The sequence below is a fragment of the Lepidochelys olivacea genome (genome assembly GCF_965140295.1).
Source record: "Lepidochelys olivacea isolate rLepOli2 genome assembly, chromosome: 9".
NCBI lineage: Eukaryota > Metazoa > Chordata > Testudines > Cheloniidae > Lepidochelys > Lepidochelys olivacea.
In genome coordinates, this window is record NC_140419.1 from 55,839,802 (window position 1) to 55,857,655 (window position 17,854).

A 17,854-nucleotide genomic window follows, 5' to 3' on the forward strand; every position below is an offset into this window, starting at 1 on the left:
TTGCTGACATGCACTGTGCTAACACCCAGACTGCTCAGAAATGCACCATCAGTGTCAGATAAGAGGCACTTGCAGCCACACCAGTTTCATTTGGATTTGCAAAGTCCAAATCCAGGATGCATGTAGCTCTCTACAAGGAGCTCAGAACTGCTTCTGGACCATGCCACTGAGCTCGGTGGGTGTTTCTTTAAGCTAGTTGAAGGTTCCTGCTGGATAAAAACTACAGAGCATTGACAGGCCTCAAGAGCCAGATCCTGCCCCTTCGTGCAGCCACGCTTCGTTCCACAAGAAGCCCATTTCTTCAGTGGGGTTATTTGCAGAGGTAGATATTACTCAATGGAGAGTGGGGGGTGGGGAGGATCTGACCCTAACTTTTCAGGAGAGCCTAAGGGAGTTGCCCAGCCTCAGCCTTGTCCCTCACATTCATAAGAACGGCAAAGCAAAGCTTTTGATACGGTCTCCCACAGTATTCTTGCCAGCAAGTTAAAGAAATATGGGCTGGATGAGTGGACTATAAGGTGGATAGAAAGCTGGCTAGATCATCAGGCTCAACGGGTAGTGATCAATGGCTTCATGTCTAGTTGGTAGCCGGTATCCAGCGGCGTGCCCCAAGGGTCAGTCCTGCGGCTGGTTTTGTTCAATATCTTCATTAAGGATCTGGAGAACGGTGTGGACTGCACCCTCAGCAAGTTTGCAGATGACACTAAACTGGGAGGAGTGATAGATATGCTGGAGGGTAGAGATAGGATACAGAGAGACCTAGACAAATTAGAGGATTGGGCCAAAAGAAATCTGATGATGCATTTAGGATGGAAGAATCCCATTCACTGCTACAGACTAGGGACCAAGTAGCTAGGCAGCAGTTCTGCAGAAAAGGACCTAGCAGTTACAGTGGACGAGAAGCTGGATATGCGGCAACAGTGTGCCCTTGTTGCCAAGAAGGCTAACGGCATTTTGGGCTGTATAAGTAGGAGCATTGCCAGTAGATTGAGGGATGTGATCGTTCCCCTCTATTCGGCATTGGTGAGGCCTCATTTGGAGTACTGTGTCCAGTTTTGGGCCCTACACTACAAGAACGATGTGGAAAAATTGGCAACAAAAATGATTAGGGGACTGGAGCACATGATTTATGAGGAGAAGCTGAGGGAACTGGGATTATTTAGTCTGCAGAAGAGAAGAATCAGGGGGGATTTGATAGCTGCTTTCAACTACCTGAAAGGGGGTTCCAAAGAGGATGCATCTAGGCTGTTCTCAGTGGTAGCAGATGACAGAACAAGGAATAATGGTCTCAGGTTGCACTGGGAGAGGTTTAGGTTGGATATTAGGGAAAAGCTTTTTCACTAGGAGGGTGGTGAAGAACTGGAATGGGTTACCTAGGGATGTGGTGGAATCTCGTTCCTTTCAGGTTTTTGAGGTCAGGCATGACAAAGCCCTGGCTGGGATGATTTAGTTGGGGATTGGTCCTACTTTGAGCAGGGGGTTGGACTAGATGAGCTCCTGAGATCCCTTCCAACCCTGATATTCTATGATTCTATGAACAGCCATACTGGGTCTGACCAATGGTCCGTCTAGCCCAGTATCCTCTCCCTCACTGTGGCTGGTGCCAGATGCTTCAGAGGGAATGAACAGAACAAAGCAATTATTGAGTGACCCATCCCCTGTAATCCACTCTCAGTATTTGGCAGTCAGAGGCTTAGGGACACCCAAGGCATGGGGTTGCATCTCTGCCCATCTTGGCTAATAGCCATGGATGGACCTATCCTCCATGAATGTATCCAGTTCTTTTTTGAATCCAGTTATGCTTTTGGCGTTCACAACATCCCCAGGCAGTGAGTTCCACAGGCTGCCTGTCCACTCTGAAAGGTACGTCCTGTTATCCCCCTCTGACAGAGGGGAAACTGACAGTGGGAGGTTAAAGGCCCATTCCAATCACTCTTACCCATGCTGATTTGGTGCCTCCCTCCGGGAGCGTTCCCATTTATGTCACAGAGAGTTAGGATGGGAGAACATTGCACTAAGCGACTTGTCTGAGGCCCCAGCAGGAGTCCGTGTCAGAGCTGGGATCAGAACTCAGGAGTTCCTATCTCCCCATCCCATTATCCTGCCTCTAGACTAGAACTGGAAGCCAAGCCTTAGAATACAATCAATGCAGCCTTTGAGGCTTTCCTTCGTGTGTGTTTCCACTCCACCAATTTATATGCAGAGGACTTCACTGTGGGGGCATTGCCATGTTCCCAAGGAAAAGGCCTGACTCAAAGCCCTGTGCAGCTAAAGGAAGTCTTTCCATTGGCTGGAATAGCTGTTGAATCCAGCTGCATGTGCAGGAAGCGAGCCAGTGCCCAGAGTCGGTCCCAGGTGGGCAGACACTAGTGGAGGTTCCTCACTCCACATTCCCATGTGTGAACAGAACAAAGGATCCTCTCCCAGAGTGCACTGAGTTTGCACTCTCTCAGCCAAGCTGTATTTGGTTTTTAGCCCATCTGCAATGCATTGTGGGCCACATGTCTAGCTGGGCAGCCCAACGCACCTGTCTCACACATGGATCCTTTGAATCCTGGTGGGCACTGACAGCTGAAGCTGTTAATGCCATTGATGCAGGTGGCACTGTTCTGACACGGGTGGGAAAGACACTCATCCAAATCTGAAAGAGAATAGCGGTGGAGCCGAGGGTTAGGGGCATGTGACACCCGCCCTGTGGCAAGGGGAAAAGCAGCAAAGAAACATGGAACACCAGAGCGGCCCCATGGCCAGGAGGGCTCACCGACATAGGTGGTGGATATAACAGGTTAGGGGAGGCTTAGGGGAGGCTAAGCCTCCCCTGGCACAGCTGCTGCCAGACCTGCCACCAGACGCCTGGGCCATGGTTGCCCTGCCTGCGCTCCATCTCTTCCCCTCCCTTCTCTGCCCCTTCCTTGAGACCTCCACCACCCGCCGCTGCCTGGATGAGTCCCTCCTCTCCTGCACTCCACCCCTGCTCTCCGGAGGTCCCCGCTGCTTGCTGTGTCCCTGCAGGCAGGAGCAGGGGCCTCATGGTGGAGGGGGGTGGAGAAGAGGAGGGAAACAGAGAGTGCAAGGGGTGAGGGCCTTGGGGGAAGAGGGGATGTGGAGGAGAGGAGGGACGCGGCAAGTGGCTGTTGGGGGGGGTAGGTGGGGAGGGCAAGGGGCCATGGGCAGAAGAGGCAGGACAGGGAGCTAGCCTTCCCCAAGGGAAGCTTCACCTGCCGCTCATGCTCACCAACACCTGGACAGATCTCAGGTCACTATCGCTCCATGTGGCATAGAGTGCCCCCTGGCCTGGGGCAGAACAGAGCTACAGACAGACTCCGCTTCACCCCCACAACTGTCCCCATTTCTGTCATACGTCAGCCACAGACTACGGGGGCCATAAGGATGAGTAGGGCATCACTGGTATTCTCGGCCTGTGGCTGGCTGACCAGAAAGCATCATTCCATCCCAGGCATATCTTCCTGTTCCCAGACTGTATGGTACGTATACAGGCCCCATTCCCATAGTACCCAAGCGCTTCCAAATCATTAATTACTTATCCTTGCAACGCCCCCTGAGAAGCGGGGCAGTGCCATTATCCCCATTGTACAGATGGGGAACTGAGGCACAAAGAGACTAAGTAACTTGTCCAAGATTCCACAGACAATCTGAGGCAGATCACAAAAACTGAACCCAGGTCTTCTGAGTCCTAAGCTAGCCACTAGACCATCCTTCCTATGGAACAGAAGTACCCTTTTGTTGGCTAATTGTTCCTGGGACTGGGAGAATTTTCTTCTAAGCAGCACAGGATAATGGCAGTTAGTTTGAGGCAGGTCTCCAGAAGGGAAGATGCTAACATGGAGGTGCAAGCTTCAGAGGGAGGAGAAATGTTTGTACCCCATTAACATGTCCATGCAGGATGGTGCAGAGAGCACTTACCAAGATGACATCTCTTGCCCGTGAAGCCTGCAAGGCAGGAGCAGGTGTAGGAGGGATTTCCCGTGATGCAGTCCTCAATACACTTTCCCCCATTCAAACAGGGGCGTAACGTCAAACACACGGAGGCTGCAAACCAAGGTAGCACACCTTTTAATGGAAGAGAACGCGCGCCACAGGACTCCTACAATATGTCTTAGCAACAATAGCATTGGACTGAACCAACTTCTTCCTGCATGCCTAGGGACTTCCAGCCCCAGCCATGCCATAACATAGCTATTTGGTTTGTTTCAGTGCATTTATTTGGCAACACATTCTGGCTATAGTACTCATATGGCCCCTGTTACCATGGTGTCTGGGCACCTCATAGTCTTTAATGTAGCTATCCTCACGGCACCTCTGGGAGACATGGTAGAGCTGTTATCCCCATTGTACAGATGGGGAACTGAGGCACAGAGTGGCTAGGGGCCTATCTATATAGGACATACCAGTATAAATGTGGGGGGCTGTTGGCCCCTCCCTGAAACATAGTTGGGTTTTTGGTCAGCCCTCTCCCAGTACCAAAAGAAAGGGGAAGGGATGAAGAGAAATCAGGATCCTGAGACTGACAGCCTCCAGGCCCAATGGGGAGAGGCCACACTCCAGGTCAGCCTGATTGACATGGCAGGCAGGCCAATGAGAGAGTCAGGAGCCCAGGGCCCATCCTATGTGTGAGCGGGAGCTGCCTGAACAAGAGTAGGGAAGAGCTAAGGGGAGAGCAGCAGCCAGGGCTGAGCTGGGGGCAGAGAAGCAGCAGCTCTGAGCCAGAGGAGGCAGAGCTGGGGAGCTGGAGCAGCCGGAGCTGGCACCGCACAGACCTGCCATGCCAACGGGGAGCCAGGGCTGAGCTACTGCGGGAGCTGCGGGCCCAGAGCTGGGGAGCAGACACCAGCTGTGCCACAAATAATACTGGAGCCAAGCATGGCTAGCAGCTGCAGAGAGTGAGGGGGGCCCTTGGCAGAGGGCCCAGTGCAGGGAGACTTGCAGGCCGGACTCAGTGGGGGGACATGATCCCAATGGTGACACTGGGGAGAGGGGTCCCTACCACCTAGCGCCTGAGGGTGTGTGACCACCACCAGAGCAGGATCTGATCCGTAGTGTCACCGCAGCACAGCCAGGGCCTGGGGGGAGGCCTGGGACAGCTGAGGAACAGACTGAACACCCTAGGAACATAGTGGGGACACCCTAGCCCCTATCCTAAGTGACCATAACGAGACTGGGAATTCAGCCTCCCAGGAATCCTGGGCCCAGACTTGTTGGGGTCATGAGGACTCTGCCACACAGGAGGGAGGAAGGGGAGTCCTTGAGGTCAGGCAGGCCTCTGGGTAAAGGAAGTGGGAGCGAGGACTGAGATCCTTTCGCAAGCCGATTCCACCAGGGTAGTGCAGAAGCTAGGAAAGTTCCCCACAATAGCAGGACCAACCCCCCGCTTACATAAGGTATGGTGCAACTCTGAAGTGCAGTAGTTATTGCGATGAATTGGGGGTTCTGCCTGTACTGTCTCTTCCCCAATGCAGAGAGGGCCAATGTGCCAAATGCAGTCCTAGGAGAAGCAGGCACAACTCCATTCATTGCAACAGAGCCCTGCCTTGCTTAAGGGGGTTGAATTTGGCCTGACATCATTAGCCCTTTTCTCATTAAAGATGTAGCCTTATTGTTCTATGGTGCCCCCCTTCAAGGGCGAGAGCAGCCTTCCCATAAGCAAACACAACGAGCCACTCAGCCATGGTATAGGAGGACAACTCCCATTGACCTCGGCAAGAGGTGTATGGCCTTGAACTTGGCTCAGCCAGTGCATGGTACAGTAACCACCTCACTTTGGTTTGCTTTATACTCTGGCCTTATGTCAATGCATCCAGTATTCTGTTGGCCATTTATTTTATTGCAGCCATTCATTGGGCTGGTGGTTTCTAGGATTTCCTCCCACAATACCCTTAGCTCTTTTTCCTGATAAATCCCACTGCATGGCTGCTCTCTTCCCTCTTTTCATGGGCACTGGCATTACCCAGGGAAAGAAAGAAAACCTAGAGAAGGGAGTGAAGAATTGTTTGTTTAAACAAACCTAACTGCTGTCCTCTTACTTGTGTTGTTGCAGCCCCCCACTTGCACCTGGGCATCATCGATTCTGAACACCCAGCGCCCGGGGATACCCACATTTGTAGTCATCTCCACGTCGACGATGTCATCAGTGCGGGATCCGGGAATGTTGAAGTAGCGCTTTCCATCACCGGCATTGAAACCTGCCTAGGAGGACAAGGGCGGAAAGTGAAAACTCTAGTGGGGGGAAGGGAAAGAGACAGGAATGCCTCATTTTCACCATGGTCCAGCACCCTGAGAAGAAGAAATCCACAACGAAATAAAAAAGGGAAGAAGCTGGTTTCTTTGACTGCTATTTATTTCACTATCATCTCACTATTAGCTTATGCTCTGGGGGTGCTGGTCACATGTATACAGGGCCCAGCACAACAAGGCCCTGAAAATAGTGTGGTCTAGTAGTTAAGGCAGTTTTAATCCTGGCTCTACCAATGATCTAGCCACCTGAGTACCATTGTATGCAGGTGGCTAGGCCGTGCTGCCCGCTCTCACTGCTATTTTTAGCATGCTAGCTCCATCAAAGCTAGCGCATGTACATCTACCTGCCTAGAAGTTACACTTCCAGGTGCACTGGAGGCGTATCCCACACATCTGCACAGCACCCAGCACAACAAAGCCCTGATCTCAGCTGGGCCTTCTAGGAACACAAACAACAATGTAAGGAATACACAATCCTGGTTGGTAGGAAGTCCTGCATGGCTGCACACAAAATGGTTATGAATAAAGAGCAGGACACAGAGCCAGTCTACCTACTGATGACAGCTTTAAAAGAAAGGGAATTCAAAGGCCTGCCCACTGAAACACTCCTCCTGCACAGCTCAGCATAGCAGCCTCAGCAAACAGAAGCATTTGCTGTCTTAGCAATCCCCTCACGTTGATGACTCACTTCTTGGAAAAAGCATATGATGTCTATTCTATTTTCATTCTCCTCTGCACCTGGCATTATGTGTGTGCAGACAAATTTTGGACACAAAGAAGTCCGGGGAACAGCTCTGCTAGCAAAGGCCAAGCAGGCTCCTTTGCCATGTGGAGCCCTGCTGTTCCTAAACAGAGCCCAGCTGCTTTGTCTCACTCTGAGTGGCTGCAGCTCACTCTTGCAAACTCACTAACAAACTGCCACTGGGTGAGACTTTTCTGAGACTTCCCTTCTCTTTGGCCAGTGTTAGGGTGGGGTATTCCTGGAACGCTGTCTGCCTTCCAAGGCATGTGGTTACTGCTCTGATAAGAGCCATAAAATCCACACTTTTGAATTCTGGGATTTGAAACGTGTCCGTTTCCTTTACACCTGTGATTTCCTGCTTTCTGGAGACTCTCAAATGAGAGCAGGCAACGGGCCAAGGACAGAGCAACTGTGGGAAATTCACACATCCGAGCGGACAGTGGTTTCAAAAAAACAACACCACCCCACCACACAGGGCTGGAATAAAAATACAATGGAAAACGATGCCTGCTGCTGCAGCTGCTGAGCTGCTCTTGAAGTCTGAGGTTAAGAAGGAAAGGAATTAAGAGGCATTGGCCAATGTAGATGTAAGCAGTGTCAGGATGAGCTCCACCCTGACATCTGGTGGTGAGGTGTGGCAAGTTGTGGAAAAGAACTTCAGGGGCCGATCTCATTTGCATAGGCACACCCACCACGCCTAGAATGAGACCACAGCAGCCAAATGGTCACTTTGGCTGCTGTGGGATCCCCAGTGTCTCTGTTATTGGGGCAGAAAGAATAAATTGTTATTACCCTGATTATGGGAACTGTGCTTGGAACTGTATGTGGCCTTTTGTTATGATGGAGGGATTCACCATCAACTAAGTAGCACTCGCTAGGCAAGGGTCATGGGTTCCAACTCTGTGTGAATAGAGAGAGGCTGGGGACAAGTATTAATACTTGGTGGCATGGGCCCCTTGATGAGGGCCTTACATGCTAATTGCACTTCCTCCTCTCTCCACTGTGGAATATCAGAGCTAATTTTGATTTCATTAGAAGTCTAGTTATAGGCTGCTGAGCTCATTTTGGACTGACAGTGCACCAGCACTGGGGCTCCCCTACTACAAGCTGAATTCACCTAAGAGCTGAAATCACTGAGTGTTGTGTTAAGTAGTGGGGGAGCCTGAAGATATATTGTGGAGCAGTTTGCGGGACGGCTGGAGTGCCTTGAGGACCGGCTGGTGAAGCAGTTCGACGCAGAGCAGTTTGTGGATGGCAGGAGCTGCTTGTGGGCCGTGGAGCTGAGTGAAGGAGTTCGTGGGGCGGCTGGCGGAGCGGAGCACTGCTATGGAGCTATGGGGCGGTCAGCTTCAGATCATGTAAGGTGCCTTTTACCCCCGTCCCATTTCCACCCAGGTTGGGAGGTAAAGCTCCGCAGATAAACTTTCGAACTCTGGGGCTGCCCTGACCAGGGACAGAGACTTTTGGGGCATTGGACTTTTGGGACTTTGGGTGATTTGGGGTTGCTGGACTCAAGAACCAAAGGGAAAAGGGCATGCCCCAATTTGCTTGGGGTGGGTTTTTTTTTGCTCATGGGTTGTGTTACGAATCCTGTTGGTGGTGTTTCCCCAACATAATGCCACATTGTTTCTCTCTGTTATTAAAAGGCTTTTGCTACACTCAGACTATGTGCTTGCGAGAGGGGAAGTATTGCCTCTTGGAGGCGTCCAGCGGGGGTGGTATATATTTGTTCCAGGTCACTGGGTGGGGGCTCGAGCCGGTTTGCATTGTGTTATTCGAATGGATCCCCTAGATATTGAACCCGGCCCTTGTTGCTGCCAACTCTGACGGGCAGAAGGGTTACATAAAGAACTGTGGTTTTGCTATAACAAAGCCCCCTATATGGCTTTAGCATCAACGAGGGAGAGAACACATGGATATTTAAGAACTTCAGAAAAAAAAATCCATCTAAATTTCCTCAGTTGCTTCATGATCCTGGCAAGAAATTAATAATATAGTAAAAGAAATAGCACCAGGAGGCTCTGAAGACTTACGGTGCCAGGCATTAGAAAGGAAGTGGCGTCTGCAATGGCAGAGCTTACCTGTGCTGCGATGCCTCCCAGGCCAGCAAAATCTCCCCCGCTACTGGCATGCATTCCTGTGGTCCAAGTGATAGACTCATAGTTGAAGATGGTAAAGGAGAGTTTACCGTCAGTGATGAGGACAATCTGGAAGGTGTTTACCTACAAGAGCAGGAGAAACATCCAGGTTAAGGAAGGAGGACCTACAGCAGAGGAGGGAGACTGGCAGAGGAAGAAATAGCCGGGAATAGAGAGAAAATAGATTGACCCATTTGGGTCAGCCTGTTTAGTTTGGGAGAACTCATTGGAGAAAGACACTTTGACTTTAGAAAGGACTAAAGCTAGTGGAATCTATTCAGGTGGAACATTTTGCCATTAGAAAATGGGGTTTTGTTGCACTGAATTTTTTCCATGGGAAAAGATAGATTTCCACAGAATGTTCCATGAAGAAAATCAATGAGATGTTTTGTTTTGTTTTGCGTTGACCTTAAGCATCAAGTCTTCTTGCATTGCTGCTGCAGTGCCTTATCAGAATTGTAGTTCTGGGTCCTTTGTGCCTGCATTCTAACCTATTGACCCTGCTCCCTGGCTGGACAACATCTCCCATGATGCACTGCAGTCTCTGCCTGTGGAATGTCGAAACATTTCATTTCAATTGACATGTTCATTCAATTGAATTGAAACTCTTTGGAACTTTTCATTGCGTAAAAAACTTTGATATTTAGACTTTTTGTCCTGATTTGGGATGAAAACAAATGTTGATTTTTCAACACTCTCCACGGGATAACAATTCGATTTTTCAATCAGCTCTCAGGAATTCAGTGTAAAAAAAACTAAAGAGGAATCCTGGAATGGAGTGTTTTACATGGAAAGGGAGATTAACAATGGGATTATTTAGTCTTGGGAGGAGACTATTAAAAGGGGACATGATCAAAGCATATGAATTTGGGCTTGGGAGGAAAGATAAGGACACCTTTAGGTTCTCTAGGATTTGTGATTCTGAGAATCAAGCCACTTCTTTAGGTACCTAAATTTGGGTTTGGATGCTTAGATCTTGGAATCAAAAACCTAAACATATTGGCCAAGGGTTATTATTAAGTGATGGCTATAAAATAAGGATTACTATAAAAAGAAGTATCTATATGAGGTCATTTGGCAGATCAGAATAAGATGACACAGATCTAAGTTAAGAAGGAAGAATTTAGGATCAGATTTGCAAAAGCCAACATTAATCCTCTGATTAAGATGTGCACAACTCCCAGTGCACGCACTCCTTGTGTAAATCGGAGTTTAGTCAAACTCCAGTCGGCACACCCACTGAAATCTGAGAACACTAGGATTTTCATACCCTTTTGGGGCACACAAAAGGTAGATTTGACAGTTTGGTATTATGTCACAGGGAGGGTATTGAATAGGTGGAACAGATTTGCCGCTGAAGTGAGGAATTATCACTGCAACTAAGGCTATGGCTACACTATGGACCTTACAGCAGCACAGCTGTACTGCTGCAGATGCACTACTGCAAGATCTGTGTAGCTGCTCTATGCTGGCAGGAGAGATCTCTCCCACTAGCATAATTAAACCACCCCCAACCACTGGCGGTAGCTATTTTGGCAGGAGACACTCTCCTACTGACATAGCGCTGTCCACGTTGGTGCTTCTGTCAGTGACACTTATGTTGGTCAAGGGTATTTTTTCACAGCCCTGCCCAACAAAAGTTATGCTGACAAATGTACTAGTGTAGACATAGCCTAAGAGTGAAAACTGGATGACAACATCAAATTGAGTTAAAACAGATGGTGTTTGGTAGTAACCAATCACTCTCTGGGGGGTAGGAGCAGGAATTTTTCATTGGTCAGGATTTTCCCTTCCAATTAGATGGGGAGGGTTTTTTTGTAAACCTTCATTGTCACAATAAGGGTACAGTAAAACATATAACTAATCTAAAGAGGTAGAACCCAGCTGGCTCGGTTGTCACCCAAGTGTTTCAGGAATCACAGGACCATGGCTTGGTTCTGGCCCTCTACAACTAACTATGTCACTGTTGTTTGTGAGACAGAAACAATGACAGAGACAGGCAGAGAGGTTCAGAGATGACACTTGTTTCTTGGGCCAGTGGAGACTAAGAGCACGATGGTATCATTGCAGATAGCTCTGTGGAGTGGCTGGCTAAGGAAGGGGAGACACTAAGCCAGCGGCAGCACTGAGAAACTATGGAGAAAGCTGAATGCATCCCTCTTGGCTTTGCTTGTGATGGGTTGGGGCCTGTTATTTTCCTTGTTGGACCTGTCCTGTAGTAGGTGACTTTTTAAAACTACAATATCAACCTGGGGAAGTGAGGAAACAGATTGACAGAGAGAGAGATGGGTACCCAGAAGTCACCTACGACAGGACAGGCCCAACAAGGAAAATAACAGAATACCACTGGCCATCATGTACAGCCCCCAGCTAAAACCTCTCCAGCACATCATCAACGATCTACAACCTACCCTGGAAAACGATCTCTCACTCTCACAGACCTTGGGAGGCAGGCCAGTCCTCGCTTACAGACAGCTCCCCAACCTGAAGCAAATACTCACCAGCAACTACACACCAAACCACAGAAACTCTAACCCAGGAACCAATCCCTTTAACAAACCCCATTGCCTACTCTGTCCCCATATCTACTCTAGCGACACCGTCAGAGGGCCCAGCCACATCAGCCACACCATCAAGGGCTCATTCACCTGCACATCTACTGTGATATATGCCATCATGTGCCAGCAATGCCCCTCTGCCATGTACATTGGCCAAACCGGACAGTCTTTATGTAAAAGAAAAAATGGACACAAATCAGACATCAGGAATGGTAACATACAAAAGCCAGTAGGAGAACACTTCAATCTCCCTGGACATTCAACAACAGATTTAAAAGTAGCCATACTTAACAAAAAAAAAGAAAAGAAAAACCCTTCAAAAACAGACTTCAAAGAGAAAATGCAGAGCTACAATTAATTTGCAAATTTAACACCATTAATTTGGGCTTGAATAGGGACTGAGAGTGGCTGGCTCACTACAAAAGCAATTTTCCCTCTCTTGGTATTGGCACCTACTCATCAATTATTGGGAGTGGACCAAATCCACCCTATTTGAATTGGCTTTGTCAGTACTGGTTCTCCACTTGTAAGGTAACTCCCTTCTCTTCATGTGTCAGTATATTTATGCCTCTATCTGTAATTTTCACTCCATGCATCTGAAGAAGTGGGTTTTATACCCACGAAAGCTTATGCCCAATTAAATCTGTTAGTCTTTAAGGTGCCACCAGACTCCTCGTTGTTTTAATCATTCTTGTGGCTGCAATTCGCCAGTGTCCTTGAATTATGCACCGGACACAGTATTCCAGCACCAGTTGCACAAGATTCCTCCTGTTTATGCATCCCAGGAGCACACTAGCTCTTTTGGCCACAGCATCACACTGGGAGCTCATGTTCAGCTGATTATCCACCACAACCCCCAAATCTTTTTCAGAGCCACTGCTTCCCAGGATAGAACCCTCCATCCCGTACGTGTGGTCTGGATTCTTTGTTCCCAGATACATACAGTTACATTTAGCAGTGTTAAAACACATATTGTTTGCTTGGCCCCACCTTACCAAGTGATCCAGATCTCTCTCAATCAGTGACCTGTCCTCTTCATTATTTATCACCACCCCAATTTCTGTGTCATCTGCAAACTTTATCAGTGAATATTTGATTTTATGTTTTCTTCTAGATCATTGATAAAAATGCTAAACCATGTAGGGCTAAGAACTGATCCACATGGGACTCCACTGGAAACACACCCACTTGATGACAATTTCTTGCTTACAATTACATTTTGAAACCTATCAGTTAGCCACTTTTCAATCCATTTCATGTGTGCCATGTTAATATTATATAGAGAGTTATATATAGTTTTTTAATCAAAATGTCATGTGATGTCAAGTCAAATGCCTTATAGAAGTCTACAGTGTTGTTGTAGCCATGTTGGTTCCAAGATACTGGAGAGAGGGTAGGTGAGGTAATATCTTTGATTGGACCAATGTCTGTTGGTAAGAGAGACAAGCTTTCAAGCTTACACAGAGCTCTTCTTCAAGTCTGGGAAACGTACTCAGAGTGTCACAGCTAAATACTAGATGGAACAGATTGTTTAGCATAAGCATAGGTAGGGTTGCCAGTCCTCTAGCATTGTCCTGAAATCACCAGGAATGAAAGATTAATCTTTAATTAAAGATTATGTCATAGATACTAAGGTCAGAAGGGACCATTATGATCATCTAGTCTGACCTCCTGCACAACGCAGGCCATAGAATCTCACTCACTCACTCCTGAAAAACCTCACCTATGTCTGAGCTATTGAAGTCCTCAAATCGTGGTTTAAAGACTTCAAGGAGCAGAGAATCCTCCAGCAAGTGACCTTTGCCCCATGCTACAGAGGAAGGCGAAAAACCTCCAGGGCCTCTTCCAATCTGCCCTGGAGGAAAATTCCTTCCTGACCCCAAATATGGCGATCAGCTAAACCCTGAGCATATGGGCAAGATTCATGTGATGAAACCTCTAGGAATACATCCAACCAAAATTGGCAACCCTATGCATAGGTAGTGCGTGAATTTTGCATTTGGGGAGGCTGGGCATGAGTGCCAGAAGCTCCCTAGAAGTGTTTGTGTGGGGCCAACCAGTGCAAGAACTGTGGCCCCGCCCCTCACTCTATCCTGGCTACACCCCAAGACACTGCCCCCGTTCTGCGTTTCCCACCCCCTTTCTGCCTCTTCCCCTGAGGCTCCCCCCACTTGCTCCTCTCTGCCCCCTCTCCAGAGGCCCCCCACCCACGCCTCTCCGCCCATAAGACCCCCCCACCTGCTGCTTGCTCCTCTCAACCCCCTTCTGCCTTAAGGGTGAGCAACGGTGGGCGGGAAGAGGGTGGAGAGGAGTGAGCAGCTGGCAGTGGGGCCTCAGGGGAAGAGATGGAACAAAGGTCGGAAGAGGCGGAGTGCAGGCGGGGCATTGTGGGGAAGAGGCACAGCATGGGTGGGGCCACGGGGGAAGAGGCCGAGTGGAAGCAGGGCCTCAGGGTGGAAAGGGGATGGTGCGTAGGTGGGGCCACAGTCCAGGCACTGGTGGCCCCCCCCCACTTCTTGGGAGCTTCTGGCTGTGGTGCTCCAAAGGCAGCAGGTGGCGTGCCTCCAAAGGGAGGTGTGCTGCATCTGGCATTTTTTGCCCCATTTGGGGAGGTTTAGCCTCCCCAGGCCTCTTATCCCCACATAGTTAACATATTTCAAGGAATACCATTCAAGGTGAAGTTGCTCGTTAACTCCCCTCCAGTTACAGGGGGAAAAGGAAGTGAGGCAGCTTGGAAGGGGGGGGGCTGTTAGTAGGCTACATGCGAATTCATAACTTTGATAGACACTTAAAACCATGGACTGAACAGAGACTGGATTTATGGCTCATTACAACAACCCATTAACAACTCCTCCCACCTGTCTTTCCCCCTTCCTTCCCCCTCTATGAATGGTGGAGCATTAACAGGCCACTGCACTTTGAATGGCCCCTTGAAATATGTGTTAAGTCCTTATGTTAAGCAATCTATTCCACCTTGTATTTAGCTGTGATGATCCTAATACCTTTCCCAGACCTGAAGAGCAGCTCTGTGTGAGCTTGAAAGCTTGTCTCTTTCGCTAACAGAAGCTGGTCCAATAAAACATATGACCTCACTCACCTTGACTCTCTCAAAGAAGTCTAAGCATATTATGTCAACATTTTTACCTTTATCAATCAAACTTGTAATCTCATCAAAAAAAGATATCAAGCTAGTTTAACAGGCTTTGTTTTCCATAAACCTATGTTGATTTGAATTAGTTACATTGCCCTCCTTTAATTCCTTATTATCGAGTCCTGTATCAGCAGCTCCATTGTTTTGCCCGGGATCAATGTCTGGCTGACAGATCTATAATTACCCTGGTAGCCCCATTTATCCTTTTTAAAAATTGACACATCATTAGCTTTCTTCCAGAACTTCCTCAGTGCCCCAAGACTTATTGAAAGTCAGCATTAATGGGCCAGCAGGCTCCTCAGACAGCTCTTTTAAAATTCTTGGAAGCAAGTTATCTGGATCTGCTAGTTTAAAAATGTCTAACTTTAGTAGCTTCTGTTTAATATCCTCCAGAGATACTAGAGGAAGTATCACCATATGATGAGACTATATTATCTGTTTTTCCCCCACATACAGAACAGCAATATTTTTGGATCACTTCTGCCTTTTCTGTATTATTATAGATAATTCTACCATTTCCATCTAGTAATGGAGCAATACCTTTGTCAGGATTCTTTTTGTTCCTAATATATCTTTAAAATGGCTTCTTATTGTCCTTAATGCTGCTGGCCATACGTTTCTCCTCATGTCCCTTTGGTTCCCTTATCAATTTTCTACGTTCCTAACTTCTGATTTATATTTGTTACTATTAACTTCCCTCTTCTTCCAAATCACTGTCTTCACTTCTTCTCTAAATCAGGTTGATTTTTTAACCTAGGTCTTCTTCCTCAATTATGATGTGATTGGAATAACAGAGACTTGGTGGGATAACTCACATAACTGGAGTACTGTCATGGATGGATATAAGCTGTTCAGGAAGGACAGGAAGGGAAGAAAAGGTGGGGGAGTTGCACTGTATGTAAGGGAGCAGTTTGACTACTCAGAGCTCAAATATGAAACTGCAGAAAAACCTGAGAGTCTCTGGATTAAGTTTAGAAGTGTGAGCAAAAAGGGTGATGTTGTGGTGGGAGTCTACTATAGACCACCAGACCGGGGGATGAGGTGGACGAGGCTTTCTTCCGGCAACTCACAGAAGTTACTAGATCGCACACCCTGGTTCTCATGGGAGACTTCAATCACCCTGATATCTGCTGGGAGAGCAGTACAGCGGTGCACAGGCAATCCAGGAAGTTTTTGGAAAATGTAGGGGACAATTTCCTGGTGCAAGTGCTGGAGGAACCAACTAGGGGCAGAGCTCTTCTTGACCTGCTGCTCACAAACCGGGAAGAATTAGTAGGGGAAGCAAAAGTGGATGAGAACCTGGGAGGCAGTGACCATGAAATGGTCGAGTTCAGGATCCTAACACAAGGAAGAAAGGAGAGCAGCAGAATACAGACCCTGGACTTCAGAAAAGCAGACTTTGACTCCCTCAGGGAACTGATGGGCAAGATCCCCTGGGAGAATAACATGAGGGGGAAAGGAGTCCAGGAGAGCTGGCTGTATTTTAAAGAATCCTTATTGAGGTTACAGGGACAAACCATCCCGATGTGTAGAAAGAATAGTAAATATGGCAGGCGAACAGCTTGGCTTAACAGTGAAATCCTTCCTGATCTTAAAAACAAAAAAGAAGCTTACAAGAAGTGGAAGATTGGACAAATGACCAGGGAAGAGTATAAAAGTATTGCTCGGGCTTGCAGGAGTGAAATCAGGAAGGCCAAATCAGACCTGGAGTTGCAGCTAGCAAGAGATGTTAAGAGTAACAAGAAGGGTTTCTTCAGGTATGTTGGCAACAAGAAGAAAGTCAAAGAAAGTGTGGGCCCCTTACTGAATGAGGGAGGCAACCTAGTGACAGAGGATGTGGAAAAAGCTAATGTACTCAATGCTTTTTTTGCCTCGGTCTTCACGAGCAAGGTCAGTTCCCAGACTACTGCACTGGGCAGCACAGCATGGGGAGGAGGTGATCAGCCCTCTGTGGAGAAAAAAGTGGTTCGGGACTATTTAGAAAAGCTGGATGAGCACAAGTCCATGGGGCCGGATGCGCTGCATCCTAGAATGCTAAAGGAGTTGGTGGATGTGATTGCAGAGCCATTGGCCATTATCTTTGAAAACTCATGGCGATCGGGGGGACTGGAAAAAGGCTAATGTAGTGCCCATCTTTAAAAAAGGGAAGAAGGAGGTTCCTGGGAACTACAGACCAGCCAGCCTCACCTCATTTCCTGGAAAAATCATGGAGCAGGTCGTCAAGGAATCAATTCTGAAGCACTTAGAGGAGAGGAAAGTGATCAGGAACAGTCAGCATGGATTCACCAAGGGCAAGTCATGCCTGACTAATCTAATTGCCTTCTATGATGAGATAACTGGTTCTGTGGATGAAGGAAAAGCAGTGGATGTGTTGTTCCTTGACTTTAGCAAAGCTTTTGACACGGTCTCCCACAGTATTCTTGCCAGCAAGTTAAAGAAGTATGGGCTGGATGAATGGACTATAAGGTGGATAGAAAGCTGGCTAGATTGTCGGGCTCAACGGGTAGTGATCAATGGCTCCATGTCTAGTTGGCAGCCGGTATCAAGTGGAGTGCCCCAGGGGTCGGTCCTGGGGCCGGTTTTGTTCAATATCTTCATAAATGATCTGGAGGATGGTGTGGATTGCACCCTCAGCAAGTTTGCAGATGACACTAAACTCGGAGGAGTGGTAGATATGCTGGAGGGTAGGGATAGGATACAGAGGGACCTAGACAAATTGGAGGATTGGGCCAAAACAAATCTGATGAGGTTCAACAAGGACAAGTGCAGAGTCCTGCACTTAGGACGGAAGAATCCAATGCACCGCTACAGAATAGGGACCGAATGGCTCGGCAACAGTTCTGCAGAAAAGGACCTAGGCGTTACAGTGGATGAGAAGTTGGATATGAGTCAACAGTATGCCCTTGTTGCCAAGAAGGCCAATGGCATTTTGGGATGTATAAGTAGGGGCATTGCCAGCAGATCGAGGGACGTGATCGTTCCCCTCTATTCGACATTGGTGAGGCCTCATCTG

At 48.1% G+C, this 17,854-nt stretch overlaps 1 protein-coding gene across 8 annotated transcripts in view; it reads right to left on the reverse strand.

Moving 5' to 3' along the window:
* Positions 1–17,854, reverse strand: part of SNED1 (sushi, nidogen and EGF like domains 1) — a 124,645-nt gene that overhangs the window by 58,879 nt on the left and 47,912 nt on the right. For all 8 annotated transcript variants that reach the window (XM_084639357.1, XM_084639355.1, XM_084639353.1 and 5 more), the window contains 4 exons: positions 9,076–9,216; positions 6,042–6,204; positions 3,925–4,050; positions 2,528–2,641 (listed from right to left, as the gene is read on the reverse strand). In XM_084639357.1, the coding sequence (XP_084495483.1) occupies positions 2,528–2,641; positions 3,925–4,050; positions 6,042–6,204; positions 9,076–9,216 (544 nt within the window). The remainder of the gene's footprint in view (positions 1–2,527; positions 2,642–3,924; positions 4,051–6,041; positions 6,205–9,075; positions 9,217–17,854) is intronic.